The 24,171-nt window shown below is 39.6% G+C and overlaps 1 protein-coding gene across 2 annotated transcripts in view; it reads left to right on the forward strand.

Moving 5' to 3' along the window:
• The first annotated feature begins 306 nt into the window (after positions 1–306).
• The window catches only part of KAT6A (lysine acetyltransferase 6A), a 130,853-nt gene continuing 106,988 nt past the window's right edge, over positions 307–24,171 (forward strand). For both annotated transcript variants that reach the window (XM_030884658.2, XM_045286656.1), the window contains exon 1: positions 307–1,224. In XM_030884658.2, the coding sequence (XP_030740518.1) occupies positions 625–1,224 (600 nt within the window). In that variant the 5' untranslated portion in view covers positions 307–624. The remainder of the gene's footprint in view (positions 1,225–24,171) is intronic.

The following is a 24,171-nucleotide window of genomic DNA, read 5'->3' on the forward strand; positions in this document are numbered from 1 at the left end:
TAGCCTGCACGCTTCTGGTTAGTTGTAGCCTAAGGTCATTCCTAGAACTTTACATCTTGTTTCCCCATTGTTTTCTGATGTGCTTTTAAAAAACTCCTTTCTACTTAACACTAATGGTTTAATGGTTTACATACCTGCTTGTTTTGGAGTGTTGATAAAAAGACATCTTAAAACTTCTCCTGGGGCTTAGTAGAACACTTGTTACTTACTAACTTGGTTTAGAAGAGTAGGATATTTCAGTTATAGTCTGTTTCCAGTCAGTCTTGAGAGAAAACTGACCTTGTTTTAATTCTTTTTCAGGCATAAGATGCACATTTTTCAAATGTGAAGCTGGGAGGAGATGTTCTTGAGTTCTTAAAACTTTTTGAAGAAACCCATGCGTGGTGCTATAAAGAAATTTGTTGGGAAAGTGTGAAGACGTTTTAAAAAACACGTTGCTTTGGTTTCGAAAGTAAAATCGAGAAGCGTTCTATTTCGTGAAAGGAGGAAAGACACAGGCCAGAAAACTTGAATGCTATGGTTAACTGGTTCCCAGCCTCCGAGAATCTTGTTTTCCATGGTGTGAAACTTACTCAGCATCAGGATAAGGGATAGCGACTCTATGGATATACAGAATCCTTCACCATGGTAAAACTCGCTAACCCGCTGTACACGGAGTGGATTTTAGAGGCCATCAAAAAAGTGAAGAAGCAGAAACAGCGCCCTTCAGAGGAAAGGATATGCAATGCAGTATCTTCATCCCATGGCTTGGATCGGAAAACTGTTTTAGAGCAATTGGAGTTGAGTGTTAAAGATGGGACCATTTTAAAAGTCTCTAATAAAGGACTCAATTCCTACAAAGATCCCGATAATCCTGGGCGAATAGCACTTCCTAAACCTCGAAACCATGGGAAATTGGATAGCAAACAAAATGTGGATTGGAATAAACTGATCAAACGTGCAGTTGAGAGCTTGGCAGAGTCTGGTGGCTCAACTTTGAAAAGCATTGAACGTTTTCTGAAAGGTCAGAAGGATGTGTCTGCGTTATTTGGAGGCAGTGCTGCCTCTGGCTTTCACCAGCAGTTCCGATTGGCTATCAAACGGGCCATTGGACATGGTAGACTCCTTAAAGATGGACCTCTTTATCGGCTCAATACTAAAGCAGCCAATGTGGATGGGAAAGAGAGTTGTGAGTCTCTTTCTTGTTTACCTCCCGTGTCACTCCTTCCACATGAAAAAGATAAGGTAAGCCTGGTATGTGCATCTGATTTCACGAGTCTGGTGATATAGGATGCTTCCTGTGTTCCTGGGAAGTTCTTGTTTTGCCCTTGGGGCCTTTTGGAGTGACCAGGGCTTGTTTTTTGTTGAGTTTCTAAATGGTGATTGTTTCTGATGCTTTGAGAGATTTCCTACTTGTGATTCAAAGTGTTCAACGTTAGCTAAAAGAACGGCTTTTAGAATTAGAAAGGAACGTACATCATGAAAACTTTTAAGTAAAGGCATTTATAATACCTCAGTGCTAGAAGTTAATGAGCAGCCACTCGCTGGAGACTTGAATTTTGAAACAATCAGTTCAAGGTCTGAATTGTTTTTGTTTTGCTGCTTTCCCCATTTGTTTTAGATGGACCATTAGACAAGAATGAGACAGGTTCTCCTGATTAATAGCAGTGGCCAAGTAAACTTAGCCATTCTTATTTTTTGCTCTCTAGTCTGTTTGTAGATAATGAAGTCTTAAGTGTTAACTATTTTTAACAAGGGAGCCCTTGTAACTTAGTGGGTTATGTGTTAGACTGCTATTAACAAGGTATGTGGTTCAAACCCAATAGCTGCTCCTCGGGAGAAAGATGAGGCTTTCTGCTCCTGTATCTATTGCTTCAAAACCCACAGGAGCAGTTCTAGTCTGTCCTGTAGGGTCATTATGAGTCAGAATTGACTTATGGCAGTGAGTTTGTTTGGTTTGTAGTTAACATGGATCAGGAATATATGGTAATCCTGTATTTATTAATAAGTTCTGGAGATTTGGGAGTTATGTACAGATAGTAAAAGTTTCCTTTGCTTCATGTATTCTGATGCAATTTTGTAATGTCTTAATTTGAAAATATGTCTTAATAGTAAATTCTGGTCTTTAGATTTTAGGAGATGAGAATTTTGTTAGTGGTTTGTTTTCACATTAACCTAGTGCCGTAGCTCTAAATACAAGTGTTCTGAATTGTAGTTTCTGTAAAGAGTGGAAGTTCTTTTAAGCCTACTGCCAGCAAGTTGATTTCAACTCAGTGATCCTGTAGGACAAAGTAAATCTGCCCCATTGGGTTTCTAAGGCTGCAAATCTTCACGGAAGCTGACTCCCACATCTTTCTTCAGTCACTGACCTACCAGTTGGCAGTTCAACACTTAACCCACTGTGCCACCAGGGCTCCTTACTGTACAATTTAGTTCACATTAAACAAGGCTTGTTGCTGTGGTTTTTTAACGCACTTGGCCGCCAGCCAAAAGATTGGCTGCCGTCAGCCGCACCTTGGGAGAGAAATATGTTGCAGTCTCCTTCCATTAAGATTTAGAGCCCCGGAAACACAATATAAAAGTTTTGCTCAGTCCTTTAGAGTCACTATGGGCCAATGTCAGTGGGTTTTGCTAATAAACATTAATAAGACAATTTGTTCATTTTGCATAAGACTATGGAAGCTATTTCTAGTAGGAAGAACACTGAAGTTAATACTGTGTGCTTAAAAATAGTGGAGATTTAATCTCAATTTATTGCTCTTGTTAACAACCCACAAAATAAACCCACTAAGTGATTGATTACCTATTGGGTTTGTCTAAATCACAATTGAAAATCAACAGTAGTTTTCTGTGATGGAGTGTTTTAAAGTTCAGTTTTCTCTGTAAAAATAAAAATAGAAAACATTCTGTTTGAGTTAGAAACTTAAAAAAAATTATTACCTTTTAAGCTGATTCTGCTAGTGTCATGATTGGATAGAGAATCCCATTCATGAGCTGGGTTTACATCATTTGATCATTAAGACAGAATTAAAGTTTCAGGTGGGGAACTATAGCGTATTGTATAGTTCAGTGCTTTATGAATTCTTATCCTTAAGAATAGCTTGTTGGTCACATATCTGAAGTTAAATAAAATATAACCATTGGATTCCTACACCTGTTACTAAATGATCTAACAAGGTTACTTGCTTGCTGACAGCAGGAATTTATATTTAGGTGAATTCAGTGCTAGGCTTATGAATTGGTTATTGTAAGTTCTTTTTGGAATGTCTTGGGTCTTTTGTGAAGCTTTCCCTTGGATTAGGTGTTTTTATTTCGGAAATAATGATTATTAAAATAGCAGTTGTGCGTATTTCTGAAAATGTGCACAACATAGGACAGTGTAGGGCACATTTCAGTACTAGAATCCTGGCATCTTCTGAAAAGGAGGTGGAGAATCATCTCATCCGACAAAGTTTTATTTTGCAGCTGATTGAGAACCTTCGCTGAGGCCCTTGCATTGCACCTTTGCATTAAAAATTTAATTCAGTAGAGACCTACTTGTTTGCTTTAGTTAAAAATGCTTCTTTGGTTGCACAATTGTAATGTGTGAGGGTTGATATGTGCTATGTAAGTTACTTCAGGCAACTAAATTTCAACTGTACAGTTGGGAAAATTGAGTTTCTTTGGGGAAACTTTCTTAATGTGTTCTGATAATATCCATGATATTAGAGTTAATGAGATCTGGAGTCTTATTTTAAGTAGTAAACTTCCTTGGGTGACTTTCCCCAAAGAAATGAAAAGCTCACACATTCATAATCATAGTACAGTGAACCCTAGGGTGAGGAGCTAGTTCCTTTCTGAACATTTTATGTGTGTGCGCTTTTTTCCCCCCAAATCATTTTATTGGGGGCTTTTACAGCTCTTATATTCATACATATAATCCATTGTGTCAAGCACATTTGTACATATGTTGTCATCATCATTTTCAAAATAATTTCTTACTTCTTGAGCCCTTGGTATCAGCTCCTCGTTTTTTCCCTCCCCCCTCCTTCCTCATGAATCCTCGATAATTTATAAATTACTATTTTTTTCATGTCTTACACCGACCACTGTCTTTCTTCACCCACTTTTCTGTTCTTCGGCCCCCTGGGAGGGGGTTATATGTCGATCATTGTGATCAGGTCCCTCGTACTCCCCCCATCTTCCCCTTACATTGCTGGTATTGCTACTCACATTATTGGCCCTGAGGGGTTTTTCTGCCCTGGATTCCCTGTGTTGAAAGGTCTTTATCTGTATCAGTGTACATGCTCTGGTCTAGCCAGATTGTAAGGTAGAATTGGGGGTCATAATAGTGGGGGCCGGGGAGGAGGAAACATTAAAGAACTAGAGGAGAGCTGTGTGTTTTGTCGTTGCTATATTGCACCCTGGCTGACTCGCCTCTTCCTTGTGACCCTTCTGAAAGGGGACGTCCAACTGACTACAGATGGGCTTTGGGTCTCCACTCTGCCCTCCCCCTCATTCACATCAATATGACTTTTTGTTTTGGGTCTTTGATGCCTGATACCTGGTCCCATCGACACCTCAAGATCACACAGGCTGGTGTGCTTCCATGTGGACTCCGTTGCTTCTCATCTAGATGACCGGTGGTTTAACGTCAAGCCTTTAAAACCCCAGACATTATATCTTTTGATAGCCAGGCACTGTCAGCTTTCTTCTGTGTGTGCACATTTTATTGTGTTTTGTATGCTTTCCTTCCTATCCTTCAAGCTAAGGAACCCTGGTAGCATTGTCGAGTAAGTTTGGACTGTTCACTTAAAGGATCGTGGTTCAAACTCATCAGTCTCTCCAAGAGAGAAAGATGAGACTGTCTGCTCCTGTACATGTTGATAGCTTTGGAAACCCTATGTGGAGTAGCTGCAAGGTGGAAAGGAGCATCCCCGGTGGTGTCGTGGGTTACCCATTGGGCTGCTAACTGTAGTAAAGTTAGTAGTTTGAGCCCACCAGAATTGACTCACTGACTTTTGAGTTTGATGCGCTGGAACCGACTCAATAGTGTTAGGTTTGGTGTGTTTGGGTTCTCCTTGTAAACTATCCAATCAATTCCCATGTAGAATTGGTAGGTTTGCTGTTAGCAATCCTCTGCTGTTAGGTGCAAGCTAGTTGGTCCCAATTTAGAGTACAGTGCAATGAAATGCCTGGTCCTGCACCATTCTTAGAGTTATGTTTGAGCTTATTATAGCTTCTGTCTATCTCTCACTTTTTGTTGCCCCTCTACATTTCCAAACGTGATGTCCTTCTCCAGGGACTGGTGTCTCATTACCACATGCCCAAAGTACATGAGATGAAGTCTCACCGCCCTTGCCTCTAGGGAGCATTCTGGCCATACTTCTAAGACACATCTGTTTGCTCTTTTGATAGTCTCATAATTCAAATGTACCTAGGTGTCTCCCATCTTTTTTGTAATGCTATTTTATCTATTGGCAGGGGCCAAATGTGAGGTGAAAGATGGAATTCCAGGACAGTATGGAATGACCTGAGCAAGTTTCTCTTGACTTTTTCCATATCAATTCTAATTTAAAAATGGGCCATGTTAAACTTTGGGGAGGAACTATTGAACTGCATGTTAGATTTTTAGCAGCTTAATTAGTGGCTTTTGATCTTTTCTGGGAGGTTAGCTGTTTAGAGATAGTTTCAAGAGCCGTTTTTGCAAAGATATTTGAATTTCTGTGCTGTTTCATTGATAAGTAGTGAGAGAATCTTGGATTCTGTGTTTTAAAAGATCGATGGATGTTATAAAGGAGTTTCTTAGAGCTTTGGGGCAGTGGGTGGTAGCTTATTGTGCTTTATTTAACATGTGCTTTCACTATGTATCAAACATTAATTTATATACTCACTGAAGATACATTCACTCATTTAATTATCATACTGAAAAACACAAAATCAAACCAAAATCTCAACGACCATTGAGGCGATTCCGACTCAGAACCCCTGTGGGCCTCTGAGATTGTAACTTTTTACAAAAGTAGAAAACCTCATAATCTCTCGTGGAGCGGCTTGTGGTTTAGAACTGCTGACTATGACTTCTGCTAACATGTAACTCACTACACCGCCAGGGTTCTAGTTACAACTCTTTTATGTACACTAATACAAAACTAAACACACTACCATCAAGTTGATTGCGACTCATGGTGACTGTTGGACAGGGTAGAACGACTCCTGTGGAGTTCCGAGACTGTAACTCTTTTTGGAAGTAGATAGCTTCATCTCTCCCTGCGGAGTGGCTGGTGGTTTTGAACTGCTGACCTGTGGTAGCAGCTCAGTTTGTAACCTACTAGGCCCCCAAATTTCAACACTGTTGCCGAAAACACAGAGCTAATAGGTGGTAGAGCTTGGATTTGAAATTGGGCGGTTTGACACCAGAGGCTTTATAACCACTACTGTCTTGAGAATATATAATGTTATATATAATGTGCATTGTTACACTCCAGGAAAGAATTGTGGACGCTGCCTGTGTTAACATCATACAACAACCCCCCCCCCCCACACACACACACTTTATGTGCCCCCTTTTGATTCCTTTCATGGAATGAAGGAAAGCCTTGGTGGCATGATGGTTCTATGTTAAGCTGTGATCCTCAAGGTCAGAAGTTCGAAACTACCAGTTGATTTACAGGAGGAAGATGAGGCTTTTTACTTCCATAAAGAAACCCCCAGGGGCAGTTTTACCCTGTCTTGTAAGATCACTGTGAGTCAGAATCTACTGGATGGCAGTGAGGTGATTTTTAAAAATTTTTTTGGTTATCATGGAATGAATTCCATCCAAATCTGACTTTATGCCAGTGATAGTGTTTCAGGAGCCAAGATTATGAATAATCTAGTTTCCACACCTGAAGCTTATTTAAAAAAGGAGAGGAAAGTTTAGCCTACATACCATTTTTTAAAAATCATTTTATTGGGGGCTCATACAATTCTTATCACAATCCATACATACATCCATTGTATCAAGCACATTTGTTCATTTGTTGCCCTCATCATTCTCAATACATTTGCCTTCTCCTTGAGCCCTTAATATCAGCTGCTCATTTTCCCCACTCCCAACTCTTGCCTCTCCCCTCCTCCTCCCTCATAACCCCTTCATAATTCATAAATTATTATTATTTTGTCAGCCTACATACCATTTTGCTTTATCGTTTTTATGTAAGATAATTTTCATTTCAATTGTCATGAATTTTTCTGGTTTGCACTTTGGGGATTGGTTGTGTTTTCATGTGGAACAAAAAGTTGATATGAGAGAGAAAAGGAGGATAGGTGGCTTAAAGTGCAGCTTTCTCCTTAGAAATTTCTTTCTTTAAAAATTTTTATGGTTAACAAGTGAGAATAGTTATATAGGAGCCTTAGTGGGTAAGGTATGTATCAGGGTTGTGTCCTTTGACCATACGAGGGGGTACCCCTCCAAAACTGAAATTGTGTTGGGCTGAGTGGACCTGTCTTAGTACACATCCTCCCCTCGCAAGCGAGGCCACATTTTTTTCCCCTGCTAGGCAAGCATCAAGCAACTCGCTCTGATTTAGTGCATCCAGTGGCCTCACCTGGGAAGGTTCTCTCTGGTCACAGTGAATTTTTTCATAAAAGCAGTTTCGCTTGAACCTCGTTTGTGTGTGTGTGAGAGATAGATAGATAGACAGATAGGGCTGATTTAAGAGAACAATGTGCAGTTGTGAAATTTTGTTTTCTGCAAGGGGGAAAAATGCTGCAGAAACCGTTATGATGTTGAACACAACTTACGAGGACAGCACTGGGAAAAACTCAAGTGGTTTTCTTGTTTCTAAAAAGATGAAATGTCGATTGATGACAAATCTCATCCTGGACAGCCAGCAACTTCTCCAACAGATGAAAGTGCCTACTCCTAGTGCATTTGGAGTTCATTTCACTAGGTCAGACTGTTAATCAAGCTTAGGTTCTGAAAAGATTGTGTAATAGTGTGTGACTAAAAAGGCCTGATTTGTGGCAGATGGGGGACTGGTTTTGCCACCACCACAATGCACCTACTCACACAGCCATCCCAGTGTGCCAGTCTTTGGCAAAAACAGCATGCCTCTCTTGCCCTCACGTACCCTCACCTGATCTCGCTCCATGCAACTTCTTTTTGTTTCCACAAATGAGAGACAAGAAAGGACAGCAATTTGCCAATGTAGAATAGGTGAAGAAAAAACGAGGGCGGTGCTGTCAGTCATCCAAACAAACGAGTTTGAAAAATGTTTCCAAGAATGGAATCGCAGATTTGACAAATGTATTAAGTGTAATGGAGAGTACCTTGAAGGTGATAAGGTTGTTTTGTAAAAAAAATTAAATACATAGCTTGTGTGTGTGTGTTCATGTTCGTTTTTCTTTGGGTACTCCCTCAGATATTTTCAGTCTGTATGCCAAGCATGTATTTTGAGAAGCTGGACTTCAAGAAGAAAGATACACTATCAAGTTTGGAGGGAGACTCATTAACTGATACTGCAGATGACATAACCCGCTGACAGTTAAGGAGGATTTGAAATACTTGATGAATATCAAAGGCGGCAGCAGTCTTAATTATGGATTACAGCGCAATGTAAACTTAACAGCCCAAACTCACTGTCATGGAGTCTACTCATCCAACTCATGGTGACCCCAAAGGACAGGGTAGAGCAGCCTCTGTGGGTTTCCGAGACTGTACACCCTTCCCCCCCAAACCATTGGCCTTACATGACTATTAAACACTCAATGTGGAAGCATAAAAACTGAGGAAGAAACCAGATATTTCCAATACAAGTTAAGTTCATCAGATGGTGGCAAAGTCTAAAACTCAGCCTGACACTGCTCATGAGCCTGGGTAAATGTGACTGTGAGTGCCAGCCCTCAGGGGCTCCTTACCAGACCCAGCTTGGTTCTTCTCCAGTGTCTTTTCTTGGAGTTGTACCTGATTAGAATCCATTGGAGAATGGGCCGATTCTGCTTTTGTTTCTTGGCCAGGAATCTCTTGATCCTGAAAGTCTTATGAGATGACATTGTGAAGATGGAAAACCACCAAAAAGAGTTACTCCCCTAACTCTTTATGGGAGTAGAAAGCCCAGTCTTTCTCCTGAGGAGCAGCTAGTAGTTTAGATGACATTTCGATCTGTAGCTCAATGTGGAACCATTGTGACTCCACCAAGGCCCCTCAGCAACATGAGAAAAAAAGAAAAGATTGAAGTTGTTAAGGATTGAATTTTACTTGGATCCACAATCAGTGCACATGGAATCAGCAGTCAAGAACTCAAAAATTTGATTGCATTTGTCAAATCAGCAAAGACTTCTTTAAAGGGTTAAAAGCAAATCTATTTTGAGGACTAAGCTATTCGCGTGCATGTAAAATCTGCACGGTGGGTAAGAGAGATTGAAAAAGAATTGATGCGTTTAAATGGTGTTGGTGCCAGAAAAAGGAACAATTCCGTTTTGGAAGAAGCATAGACAGAATGCTCCTTGGAGGCAAGGAGGGTGAGAGTTGGTCTCAGATACTTTGGACTGATTTCAGGAGAAAACAATCTCAGGAAAAGGACATCATGCACGGTAAAGTAGAGGGCCAGTGAAAAACTCAGTGAGGTGAGTTGACACAGTCCCCAGAGTAGTAGGCTGAACTAGCAGTGGATGTGAGGGTGACACAGGTCTGGGCAGCGTTCAGTTCTGTTGTACTTGGTGTCACTGAGTTAGAACTGCCTTGATGCTGTGTGCATGAGGGGACTTCAAAAAGTTTGTGGATTTCAAATGTCAATCTCCACAACCAGGAGACCGGAAGTAGGTGGTACTTGACTATCACTGCTAACTACTCTAAAAAGGATCACAATAGAAGATCCTAGATAGAGTGGGAGAAAATTGTGGAACAAAACTCAAAATCATGAAAGATGCAAGCTTTATTGGTAGGATAAGATGGGACTCCCAAGACACTGGCCTTTAGTTACCCTTCCAGTGTGGAAGTGAACTTACCTCTTCCTTAGAATGATCAACCATTTAAGACCACATGGGTACCATTTACCTCTGGACGAAGTTCAGTGGGTTAGGAAAGAAGGAAGAATGGAAAAAAGAAACAAGATGTGTAGGATAAGTTACATTATATTGAGGGATTGTAATTATTGAGTTGAAACAAATCTGTATCTAAATTTCGGAATGTAAAAGTAATGATCTGCTCTGTAAACCTTCACTTAATTCACAATAAAAGGTGAAAAAAATAGTTTGAAAAAATGGAATTAAAAAATAAAGGGATGTTTCCACAAACTTTTTCTCAAGCCTCCTCCTCGTATGCATGAGAAGGCTTTCAAAGTTCATGGAAAATTTATATTGTGAAAAAAATTATGCAAAGATTTAAGAACTTTTTTTGCATTCAATAATCTTGAACTAGCTTCAATCAAGAGAATTCTAAAATTGAAGCAAGAACAAACATCAAATTTATGGTGACTCTTGGGTGGAAGAATAGTGAAATCATCGATGTTCTACAAAAAGTGTATGATGACAATACCACAAAGAAATCAGCAGTTTATAGATGTATAATTTGCTTTAAGAAGGGGCTAGACAGTGTTGAAAATGAAATCCATAATGGTAGACCATTCACATCAATTTGGGAAGAAAAATTTGTTTCTGTTCTAATTGAAGAGAACCACAATTCACAGCAGAAACTATACTCAGTACCATAGGCAACTCAGTTGTTTCAGCTTATACACTTCTGACTGAAAAATTAAAGTTGAGCAGAATTTCAGCTTTATGAGTGCCAAAACTATTACTCCCAGATAAGTTGTAGACAAGAGTAGAGCTTTCAATGGAAATTTTAAACAAGGGGGATCAAGATCCTGAAGCATTTCTTCAAAGAATTATAATAAGACAAAATATGACTTTACTAGTACAACCCTGGAAACAAAGTACAAAAAAGCAATAGCTACCAAGAGATGGAAGTGGTCAGTCGAAGCAAAAGTGGACTCGCCATCATGACAGCATTTTTTTCTGGAGGGCCAGATTGATGACATCTGCTTATGAGAATGTTTTGAGTAGGTTAGCTAAAGCTAGCAGAAAAACACCTGGGAAAGCTTTGCCAGAGTCCCTTTCCATCATGACATTGCTCCTACTCATTAATCAAACAAGGGCAGTGTTATGAGAATTTCTATGGGAAATCTTCAGGCATCTACCTCAGCCCTGATTTGACTCCTTTTGAAGTATTATTTTCTTACATGTGCTCATACAATTTGGAAGTAACCCCAAATGTGCTGGGCACTGAGTAGAAGCTGGCTAGAAATAAAAATTTGTTACTAAACAAGTAATTGAAGTAGATTGTTTTTGTGATTAGGAATTTATCTCAAGCAGCCTTTTTCATTAAAAAAAAAACAAACAAAAACCCAGAGATATATTTGTAATCTATATCTCTCAGACAGAGATATATTTGTAATGCAGCATTTAAATAAGGTAAATGATACAGATACAACTTATTTTTTTTAGTTAGCCCACAGGCAGTTCTTTTTGTTAATTTTCAGACCTTGACACTTGAAAACTTGAAGTGCTGCTTCCCCCCTCTCTCCTCCTCTTTCTAAAGCAGTGTTTCCCAAAATGGGCAGTACTATTCCCCCTCCCAGGGGGGCTAGAATGATCCAAAGGGGGAGGAGGGGAGGCTGCAAAAGCAGTTACCCGTACTCTATCCTTGGTTGTGGACTATAGCATAAAAAACTTCAAGGTTCAGTTTAAAACCACCAGCTGCTCCTTAGGAGAAAGATGAGGATTTCTAATCCTGTAGAGTTAGTCTTAGAAACGCACAGGAGCAGTTCTACCCTGCCCTGTCAGGTCACTATGACTGGTGAGTAGTGAGTTTTGAGGGAGGCACTGAGAAATATTTAAAAATGGGCAGTAGGCCAGGTTTGTTTGGGAACTTTATGGTCCCAAACAATGTATATTTGAGCCATTGCGAATCACACTTTACCTAACCAATACACATAGCTGAAAATTTGCTTTAACTTCAGTTAACCTACATGGCACTCTTTTCTGGGCTACCTACCATCTTAACAAATTGGTGAAGTAAAGGGAAGAAATTAATGACGGTATCATACCAAAAGTCTCTTCAGGGGTAGAGATTTAGAGGCTCTAACCATCTTGATTTCTTTGTTTAATGTGCCCTGTATCAATAGACTGAAGGAATGTAAGCAGTTGCTTATTGAAACCTATTAATAGCCAACATTTGTTAAGGGCTAATGTAATGGGCTTCGACTCATAGGGTTGCTGTGAGTCACCAGCAATGGCGTGATGTCCTTGCTTGGGTGTTCTCAGTGTTTTTTGTATGTAATTTATTACCACATTCCAAAGAACTCCTCATGGTTAAGTTCTATAGGCATTTTGTAGTATTTGTATAATAATTTTTAATCATAAGTTTTCACGATGGCTTCTCATAAGAATCCAAATAGAAACAAACTTAAAGAATTGTGTAGTAAAATATGTGTAGTATATAGAGTTTTTTCTTACCCTTGGCTTCTATTTAGTTCACTTTGGACATATGGGCTTAATTTTTGAGTTAGGCTACTAACCACAAAACCTGCAGTTCCAAACCACCAGCTATTCCAAAACAATTTACTGTAAAAATTTATAGCCTCAGAATTCCAGAGCCAGGTCTCCTCTTCCCTGGAAGGTTACTATGACTCAGTTAGGGGTTACATGTAATGTAGAAATAAATAAAGTTTTCTTGAAGATGTAAGAATTTCATTGCCATCTTTTTTTTTTTCCATTTAAAAATAGGGAGTTTTGTTTTTAACTCAGTTTTTGGAGCCATTTTAGGTTGGTAGAAATTGTTCAGGTTTATGCAAATTGTTTCTCCTATTAACCTCTTAAAATTTTACACATTTGTTTGTTGTTATTAACTGAAATCCATAGTTTGCTTTAGGGTTCATTCTGTTACATAAGCTAAGAGAATGTAAGAAATTATTTAAAAAATACATGTCTTTTAAACTTTCCTGAAAAAAAAAAGATTTTTTTTTTTTACAGTAAGTTGGTTCTTAGTTAAATGTGAGAGAATTGAATCCAGGTATCAAGTTTGCTGGTAAAGATAGATTTAAAAAATAATTTTTGGTAACTGAAAAGTTTTTTTAAATGACAAGCTGTGAATTATTTTATTTTAAAAAGAAACAAGTGCATGTGAAGCATAGGGATATTAAGAGCTTCATCTTGGTAAAATTGTTCACCAATTGGATATTCGGGGATCGAGAGTGCCCAGTTGAGGACTGGGTAGTGGCTTCACTTTCTGCTTTGTCCCAGCTGGGCCCGGATTAGGGTTAATTCTGGAGCTGGTTCCCAGAAAAGTGAAGGCTGTTCCTTCTGGTTTTTTCCCTTGACGAGAAAGCCATAGTTCCTAACAGATGGCTTTCATCAACATGGTACATAACTGAAATTCAAGTCCAAAGATTTATTTTCAACTTTATTAGGGAACAGGTGAAGAAACAGTTCATAGCACAGCACTACTTGTTATGGCTTGAAATTAAGTGTAGAGATTATAGTGGTATAACATTTAGATGTGCAGGATGCTGTTCAGGTTAAAATAGTTTTTAACTGCCAGCAGCTTAAACAACAACAACAAAAAGATCTGTCAGTAGTGTTGGTTTAGGTATGTTTTGTATGACATTATATGACACTTTCAGAATGTAGATATATATTTTAGGAAAAAATAATAGAAGCATCTATTCTGTAGAACCTGAGACAGTAGCGATCATGAATCGCAGTGATTCTCATCTCATTTCACAGACGGGGGAACCTGGGGACTAAAGAGATTGTAGTGCATTATACAGTGCTACCCCATAAGTTAATGAATCTTGGAGAAATGGTCAGGTCTTTTTTGAGTCTGTTTTTTTCATTCTGTAATACTGCTGAAGTTTGAGAGCAATGAGTACATACTGTAGTTAGAATTTACTTCCTTAAGGGAAACTATAGAATCAATTCTTGTAAAGAGAATATCTGTGATTTTGTAAATCACAAATAGTAAATTTACTTATTTGAAATGGCTATATAACCATGCTAGCTAAAGCAGCTTTGGGAAGAAGGCTGCTTTTTGTATGGCCCAATTAGAGGAAGCAGAAAGCTTCCCCCTTTTTCTAATGGGGGAAAAGTACTCCCTAAGTTTTAAAAAGGGGCATTGGTGGGGGCGTGGGTTTGAGATGGACTGCTGACTTCAAAATCGGCAGTTCTAACCACCAGCTGCTTCTTGGGAAAATAATGAGGCTTTCTACTCCTGTAAGGAGTTAAAGCTCGAAACCCACAAGTGCAGTTTTAATCTGTCTTACAGGGTTACTATGAATAAGAACCAACTCTAAGGCTTAAGAGTTTTTAAAAAGTCCACTCACAGCTAAGTTTGATTTCAATAGTTTTGAAGTAGATGGCCTCTGAGTGACTTGAATATTGTTATAATTTAAATATTCTCGAGACTTAGAAGTAGAAAGACTTTGTATACATTAATGTAGTCATTCTTACCAAAGGCATTACTTATGGATGGATCAGGAGTGTTCAGGCTGGCATTTATGAATGCATAGTGTCTAAATTTGGGGGAGGAGACAGATTTGTAATATTACCAGTAAACAAATGTATAAGGAATGGCAGCAGAAGCAGACTGTGGATTATCTTTGATATTTCATTGGTGCATTATTTTTATTTTATCATAAAATTTAGTAAATAGAATAGAATAGTGGCAAAGAAAGGGATAGTTATTTTTGAAATAATTGAGTTAATTTAAATTACTGATAAAACTTGTTTAAGGAGAAAATAATTGATGCCAAAAGAAAATCTGCTTTGATAAAGTCCTTGTATGTGTCCATGCAGGCAGCAGATTCTTCTGCCCTTTTACCTGCTGTAAAGGACCCTCACTGCCTTTGAGTCAGTTCAACTCCTAGTGACCCTGGAGGACAGGGTAGAACTGACCCTATGAGTTTTCTGAGACTTTAGCTCTTTACGGGAGTAGAAAGCCCAGTCTTTCTCTTGTGGAGTGGTTGTTGGTTTCAAACTGCCGACTTTGCAGTTAGCAGAAGAGCTGGATTACATGTACGTGGGTGCGTTTTATGGAGTGTGGTTAAAGCACTTGACTGCTAACCACAATCCCACCAGCTGTTCAGTGGGAGAAAGATGTGCAACTCGCTTCTATAAAGATTTACACTCAGAAAACCCTTTTTGTTTCATGCTGTTGAGTTGGTTCTGATCATATGTACAATAGAAGAAAACACTGCTCGGTCCTGCACCATCTTCACAACTGTTATGTTTGAACTCACTGTTGCAGCCTCAGACTCGCTGCTTTTCCAGACACTGGCCTTCTGCAGATAAGATGTTCAAAGTAAGTAAGACAAGTCTTGCCACCCTTTCTTCTAAAGAGCATTCTGGGACAGTTCTATTGTGCCCTGCTCTGTGAGTTGAAAAGAATCAATGTCAGTGGGTTTGGTTTTAGATTTGGAAGCGTTATGCTTATACTATATAGGCTGCTTCCCCCCCACCCCGGATTTATGAAGTGTAGCTGCTATGAAATTGACTTTCAATTCTTCCTAGTTAAAATGTGCAGGCTTTTCTTTTTTTCCTAAGTCATTGGCTACATTGAAGCATTTAATGGATGAGTTCTCAAGAGCCTGTGACAGAACTTTCAGAAAATTATTACTAATGAGTTCAGTGTGATGCTATATTATTGTGCCCCCCAAACCAACCAACCAAACAACTGTATCAATGCCTTTTCCTGATAGGTTAGCAAAATGTACATTTTTAGTCAGGTAAATATGGTATTTTGAAAGCACCCACTAGGGTACATTTGGAGAATTTACTGTTAGTTACTTCTGATCTCTCCTTTCCACATACACCCCTGATGAGCTTGCACTATAGCAGATTAAGATTGAACATATTGACAATTAGAGAACTTTGATGACAATAGGGGATGCACGTTGGGCTGTTAACTGCAAGGTCAGCAGTACGAAACCCCCAGTTTGGGGGTGGGGGTGTAATGTGGAGGGAGATAAAATGAGGCTTTTTTCCCCCTCCCATTATCTTACTATCTCAGAAACCCATAGGTGCAGTTTTACCCTTTCAGGGACATTAACTGAAATCCTCATAATGTAAAAATACTTTTTCCATTCTTTTCTATATTTCCTGTTCCTTTCTGCTTTCTGATCTTTATCCCTAGGCAAATGCTTCCCTTTTGATTTTGTTTGGCTAATTGTTCACCTTATAGGCTGATCTGTTTTAAAGTTGAAAGTGAGCCACAGGGGTGAATTCAGCTCTAGGCCCCAGTAAAGCCTATTCTTTGTAAAGCAGTGATTCTTGACTCTAACGCCACTTTTGAATCACTTGATGAACATTAAAACATAAACAATCAAATTCTCTAGTAGTGGGATCCAGGTTTCAGTGTTTTCTTTAAAAAAATTTTGACAGCCTCCGTATGAATCTAATGTGTAGTCAGTCACTCACCTTTCTGATGCTTAGAACCAACATCTTTTTGGGAACTAGCTGAGGCAGTGGAGGAGAGTAAGGAGATACTTTCTCCCTAATTACTGGAATTTCAACAAAGAGATGAAACAATACATGTTACACCTACTCTCATGACGACCCCTTGGGTCCAGGACAGTGTGCTTCTGAAAATCTAAATTCATTCTCACTTCCTCTCTGAACGAAGGAACTCCCTGTGTCTCCGACCTTTCTTTTGACTCTCACTGCACCTGCGCATCAGTCTCAGTGAGGTCTCATCAGGTAAATAGTTTGGAGGAAACTCCCTAGGTGATTCCCATTGGTGTCCTAACTCCTGCCAATGTAATGCATTTTGTCTAATTGTTTGACCTGGTTTATTACCTCAGCTACTCTCTACTCCTTTATCAAATTAGCCAAACTACAACTCGAAATTCTGCCAGCCATTTTCTTCCCTGCTTCTGGTGATCATTTTGGAGAATATTTTACAACCAAGTGGTGGGCTGGCACTTAAAACACTTGTGACCGTTAAACTCGGCTCATCCCTCTGTTTGGTCTTCTGTGTCTGTAGTTTGTTCCTTTTGCTGCTATTCACTGTTTTCTCTAGCCCTGTTGCTCTTCTCAGACTCAGCAGACACACTCCCATATCCTGCTTCATAGAAAGAGTAGCATGTATTTGGCCATGAGAGCTCATACAGCCATATCCCTGTACTCCAACTGAAATACATCTGTGTTTATTTTTATTCTTTCTACTACCTTCTCGGGCCAGTGAAAGAAATGTCTTCTTTCAGCTAATCTGCCATTTATGTGCTAAGACCCTATTCCCCTGCCTCAGGGAGCTCACTACATCAATAATGTTCCTGGTCTTTTGATGCTTTGATGTCCTTTTCTCTCTCACTTCTTACTCCCTTAGCATGCCAAAGCCTATCCCACCAAACTAGAGTAAAAACAAAACAAACGGAATGACCTAAAAACCCCTTCAGACACACATAGAGAACTATCTGCTCCATCCCATATTTTTTATGAAGAGAGAGTGTATATTCATCTCAAATCTGTGTATATCTGGTCTTTATCCTAGAGCAGTGGTCCTCAACCTTCCTAATGCCACGACCCTTTAATACAGTTCCTCATGTTGTGGTGATCCTCGCCCCCCACCATAAAATTATTTTTGTTGCTACCTCATAACTAATTTTGCTACTGTTATGAATCAGGTGACCCAGGTTGAGAACCGCTGCCCTACAGCGTCATTTGGAATTGCTCATGTGGACAATTTGTAACCCTTATCTACTCAGCATTTAGTAGTTGTTGACAGTCCCTCCTGCCTTGACCTCTGGGATCAAGCTTCTCTAGTTGTCTCCATTTTCCTTTCTCATCTTTCTGGTAATTCCTTTACAGTTGGCCCCCTTTTTGTTTTTTACCTCTGCTTTACATGTTGGTATTTCTTAATGTTCTGTTCTTGGCCACTTCTTGTTTTTGACCTCCCTGAGGTATCCTTCGTCAGTCCTCTATCCTGATGACTCTAAATTTATACTTTAACTCCAAACCTCTTCTCCAAGCTCCCTGGGCTTACATTCTTCATGATGTTTAGCCACTTCAGAATCATGACTACTCAGATGAAATTTGTAATCCTCCTCTAACCTGTTCGATTCCTTGCTGTGGTGAGATGCTTTGCCAAGGGAGGATTACTCAATAAGCCAGGTAAGCATGGTTTACTTGTGCTTCCATACTAATTAGTAATGAACATGGGTTTCACCATGTGAATCTGTAAATTTGAAAAGACTTTGATTCTGTAGGAAGATGCTGTGGGGTTGTGCAAGAGACATGCCAGTCATACCTAGAAGCAGAATCTTTGATGTGAAAAAAAAAGTGAAATTGTTACAGATAAGTAAATAAGTAGGCACATGCTTGTCTTACTGTGTAATCTGACTCAGGGTTTTGCCTCAAACTGAAACTTCAGCATCATATTCCACACCTCTCTTTAGATGCAGTTCTCATCTGTCCTCACTTTCTCTCTTTACTGTTTAAAGTGCATTGAGTTGGGTAAATCTGCTGCACAAGTCCTCTGTAAGGTGTTGAGAAGCAAGGAGGTTACTTTGAGGATTAAGGTGCATGTGTTAGTCTGGGTAGACTAGAGAAACAAATCCAGTGACACTCATATGTATATAAGAAAGAGCTTTAAATACAAGAGCAATTGAAATGAGTTAAAAAATCCAAGCCCAGTCCAGGTGAATTCTATAAGTCCGTTATTAGCCCATATGTCCGATATCAATCTATAAATTCCTTTTCAGACTCATGCAACACATGCAATGACATCGAATGCAGGAAGATCAGAGGCCAGTGGGTGGAAAGTCTTGTGGATCCAGTGGTGGTGGAAGCTGGCATGGGTCTCCATGTGGTTCCTTCAGTTCCAGGGCTCTAGTGTAGCTCCATGTGTCTTGTCAACAGGAATGTCTCACAGGGAGTGAGTGTGTGCCCTGCCTCCAGTGAGCTATTTCCTTAGCACCTCCAAATGAGGTTACCACGCTGTGACCTGATTGACAGGCTAAACTTCACCCCTTCACTCTTCAGTCTCAAATTGGCAACAGATTATGTAACTATCGTAGTACACCTATGTAGCTACCACAGTGCACCTGACCCAAGCCTTGGTGTCTTCAATTGCCTTATAGGTACGTGAAAGTTGAACATTGAATAAGGAAGACCGAAGAATCCATGTGTTTGAACTGTGGTGCTGGTGAAGAATATTGAAAGTACTATGAACTGTCAAAAGAACAAACAAATCTGTCTTGGAAGTAGTACAACCAGAATGCTCCTTCGAGGCAGGCATAACTAGACTTCATCTCACTTACTTTGGACAGGTTTGGAGAAGCCGGTCCTTGGAGAAGGACATTATGCTTGCTGTGATGGGCTTAAACATAAGAACACATGAGAAGATAGCGCAGGACTGGGCAGTGTTTCGTCTGTTCATAGGGTGCTATGAGTTGAAACAGACGCAGTGCACCTAACAACCACCACCACCATCTTTTAAGGACTCCATCCCCTTTTTGGTAATGAAAATATATACAACAAAACATATTCATTCCAGTTCAAGCATTTCTGTGCACCCATTCTTTCATTTTATTTATGATAAGTGAGAATCATGCAGTATCTGCCCTTTTGAGACTGACTTAACTCTGGTATGTTAGTATTTTGTATGATATCTTTCAAGGTTCTTTGTAGTTGTGACATGCCTGTGTCAGGATTTAATTTCTCTTTTTGGCTGAGTAAAATTCCACTATGTATAGACCATTCATTCACATGGTTGTGCCTACCTGTTGGCATTTATGAAAAGTACTGCAGTGAAAATTGGTATCCCAGTTTCTATTTGTATACCTGCTTTCACTTCTTCAGGGCACATATTTAGGATTGGGATTACTCAGTCCTCTTTTTGAGGAACTACCAAACAGTTTTCCAAAGTGACTATACCATTATTATATCCCTGCTAGAATTGAGTATGGGTTCCAGTTTTTCCACAGCCTTGGTCTGCACCAAGGTTTTTATTTCTGGATCATTTCCATGTTAATGGCTGGTGACATATGGTGTATCACTGGTTTTGTTTTATATCTTCCTCATGACTAATGAAGCGCTGGTGGTGCTGATGAGTAAGCATTGAACTGCTAACCTAAACAATGGCAGTTCAAACCCACGAGCCAGCTTCATGAGAGAAAGATAAGGCTACGAATATACCCTCCAGATAGGTTCTGATGCAAGCTAATGTTTCAGAATCATCACACTACTCTAGACTTGAGCTCTTCAGACCAACTATGCGTTCTCTTGCTCTTCATTTTTCTCCTGTCTCTTCACCCCTCAGTGAGACAAGCTGGTGGTATAGTGGTTAACTTGTCTGGTTGGTAGCAGTTCTAGCCCACCAGCCCCTCTGAGGAAGAAAGATGAAGCAGTCTCCTTCTATAAACATTTACAACCTTGGAAACCCTATGGGCAGTTTCCCTCTGTAGGGCTTCTATGAGTCAGAATAACAGCAGTGGGTTTGGTTTAAGGGTGGTTATCACCTAATCTGCTCCCAGGTGGACTTACAGACCTCTCTTTATGCCCCTGTTACCCAGTACACATATCTCCATTATAGCCCATTTTACACTCATGTTTAACCTCTCTCTCCTAGACAGCAAATTTCAATTTAGGACCTTGATTTTCATCTGTGTATTACCCTGTTAGTATAACACAGTGTCTTGTATACTTTGCAATATTTATTGAGATTTTTTCCAGGTGCCAGCACAGTGATTAGGTTCTGGATTGAAAAGATAAAGTCTCTATAATTCAGACACATTGATAAGTGTTTTGATGGGGTAAGACTGAGTGCTGTGGAAACAGAGGAATAGCGGGGTAGGGGTGGCTGGGAAATCTCATAGGAAGTCACGTGTGGTGGAGCTAGTGAGGTGGGGGAAGCAAATGGGTGGGGTGGGAAAGAGGAGTTCCTGCAGAGGGAACAGCATGTACAAAGCCCTAGAAGCAAATAACATTGTAGGCACTTAATAAATGTTTAATCGAATATGAATAAAATCTCCAATTCACACATTTGACTTTTAGATCTTGGTTTTGAAGTCACCTGCTCTCCAGCAAATCTTGCATTTTATGTGCTTCCTTTTCTAAGCAGCTTTTATACTTGGCATTGTGCTTTCGCTGACCTGAAGGGTAAGGCGTGACTTGGTAACCTGTAAGTCAGCGGTCGTCCATTTATCTTTTTTTTTCCTCCCCTTTTTAATGGTAGAAGAAAGGATTTGTTTTATCTGAAGAATTATTCTATAGGTAGAGAGCACATTAGTGGTGCAGAGGTAAAACATTCTTAATTGCATATGAATAAACCAAGATTTTAAATAAACAACTTCAAAGTGAGAGCATTTGACAAAACATCTCATTAAGAAGCTTGGAAGGAGCGCTGGTGACTCACTAGTTAAGCACTCCACTGCTGACAGAGAAGTTGTCATTTTGACCCCACTCAACAACTCTGATGGAGAAAGACTTGGCAATCTGCTTCCAGAAAAAATTAACTGCTTAGACAGCCCTGTGTGGCAGTTTCTACTCTGTCATGTGGAGTCACTTTGAGTAAAAAATGGACTTGATGACGACCGAACCACAGGCCTGCTTGTCGTGCTGATACTTGCATAGCCCCATTCTATAGTGGCTCCTTTGCCTTTGCCGTCACCACCCTAGGCTTCCTGTTCTCATTCATACTTCATCGTAAGAGTACAAGGCCTTGGTTACTATGTTGTGCAGCTTTTTTCCAACTTTTGATTGTTACTGAAGACTTTCATATCTGTAATTTTCAGTAAAAATGTACTTTTTATCCTCTTTGAATGATTCAAGTGGGTTTGCTTAATCATTTACTGACTTTGACAGAAAAAAATACACTGTTTTGCTTCTGTTAAGTTGAAGCAGACCAAACATAAATGTTAAAGAAAAGGGGCAAAAGAACTTCTTTCTTCTCCATACTTTACCAGTTATACAGAGTTAAGCTTTCACATATACTTTTCTTTGGATCGGATACTTCAGTGGTAAGATAAGCCAGGTGGTAAACTAGCTTTGTGTAGAACTACATGGTTAGTTGGTGTCTAATGGAACCGAGTGCAGGTCTCTTCAAGTACAGTTCTCATTCAGCCACATCCAAAAGTCTCTTTTAAAAAATATAAGACTTCATGGACAGGATAGGTATTTTAAAAAGTGGCTACGCCTTCAGCATTTTCCATATACATAATTTGTTAAAACATTTACAAATCATGTTATGCATCTTTGTACACAGCACCTGGCTCTTTGAATAAGAGGCTCAGAAAATGTTGAGTTCAAACTGTGAGGTTTAAAGTAGGTTGATTTTTATTGTTGTTATTGTTACTGTATTACTGTCTTTAAAAAACTGAGTCCAATTTATCCACCCCAAAACAGTAGCCTCTGTGATAGAAAAGAGAATTTCAGATATGTTGGGGGAATGTTTCATGCCTCTGCTGAAAAGTCTACCACGTATTAACTTCTTCCAAGACAATATCTGTTCTATCTTGTATAACCAAACCAAACCCATTCCGGTAGAGCTGATTCTGACTCAGTCTTCAAGGCCCTGGGGAAACTTCCCCCCTGGGTTTCCAAGAGAGTATTCTTAGTGGAAGTGTAAACTACTCTTTTTTCCCCTGGCTCAGTGGCGGGTGGGTTCTAACAGCTGAGAGCTTCAAAGTTTTTTTTACCTTTTAAAGAGATTCTATGGGCATATAAGTGAAAACTTTATATATTCATTTTTCATTAGTTTCCTCTCCCCACCATCAGCAAACCTGTATACTGTTCTGAACCTGTTGACTGCACACTTGTGAGCCCTGGGAAAACAAGGCATTCCTGTCACATTCCGCTTCTCATGGGTCACAGGTTTCACTGTATAATCCAGTCATTTCCTGATGCTTGTTTGGTTCTACGTATTTGTGATTACTAACAGTGCTGCAGAGAAACCTTTAAAAATAATTTTTATGATTTAAGTGTAAGACTACAGAGCAAATAGGCTTTTCATTCAATACATGCACATTTTATTTCATACCATGTAATACAATCTGAACATTGCAGCTGGGTAATCCCACTTTCTCTCTGTTTTCAGCCTGTTCCAGTTCTTTCCTCCCCTTTCCTGCCTTCTGAACTCTGTCCCTGTACAAATGCTGCCCTTTTGATCTTGAATGGTTGATTGTTCTAAGGAATGCTATCTTCCGGTGCTAAGGTTCACCTTACTACCTTTCAGCCTATTGTTGGCTGAAAGTTGGAGTCACGGGTGGGTTTAGTTCTGGACTTGAAGGGTGACTAAGGACCATACTCTCAGGGGTTCCCCCAGTATCTAGCTGATCCTTGAGCCTGGTTGCAGTGATTTATCTTTTCTAGTAGCCATGGTGATGCTGTAGGATGGTGTTAGGTGGGAGAAAGACGAGGCTACCTGCTCATATATAGGGTGGCAGTAGGTGGCTATATATTTTCACTTAAGTTTCTAGGAATGGAATTATTGGGGCAAAAAATTTGACCTTCCAGAAAAATACCTGAAATTCTCCTCTCTGACATCAGAGGCTATTGTTTTTGGGTAAATAAAGGGCTCTATCTTTGTAGGTTGATATTTCTAAAATTTCTCTCCACAGTGACTCACCAGTAAGTAGTATAGGTGAATACTGCTATCACCCTATAGAATTTTTTATCTTTGGAGTCTTAATAAGTGAAAACCATTACACATTTTTTTACTCCATTTTTGCTTGATCAGTGGAGTTCTTTCTCCTTACCTAATGATCAAAAACAATCTCAGATGTGTTTCTAGACTTTTCAGCAGACTTACTTTAAAATGTACACTTCCAAAATACAGAAATGCGATGTGTCTTTTCCTGTTATGTTGCTTTAAGAATTATCTATGCCTCTTGCATCTCTGTGAAATGGCCTGTCCTGATAGGTATCTGTCCTAATGAATGTGTTCTCAGCCCTAAGCTTTGCTAATAATGCAGGGAAAGTCTAGCTGGTTTTTGGTTTGTCAGTCTCTTAAAGCATACAGTGTGCGCTCACATATAGAACTTATATTTGAAAACCTATGTAGTTTTGAATATAAAATGACTTGCCGAGGTTGTATAGCTACAGTGTAGTGTGCTAGAATGTAGTACAGTGAACCCTCGCCACTTCGCGCTTGGACTTCCGCGGCTTCACTCTATCGCTGTTTTTGCGTAACAGCGCATGCTCTGTCATTACTGCCACTGATTGGCTCATACTGTACAC

This window comes from Echinops telfairi, unplaced genomic scaffold (genome assembly GCF_000313985.2).
Source record: "Echinops telfairi isolate 266 unplaced genomic scaffold, ASM31398v2 ScPeMD7_9;HRSCAF=40, whole genome shotgun sequence".
Classification (NCBI taxonomy): Eukaryota; Metazoa; Chordata; class Mammalia; order Afrosoricida; family Tenrecidae; genus Echinops; species Echinops telfairi.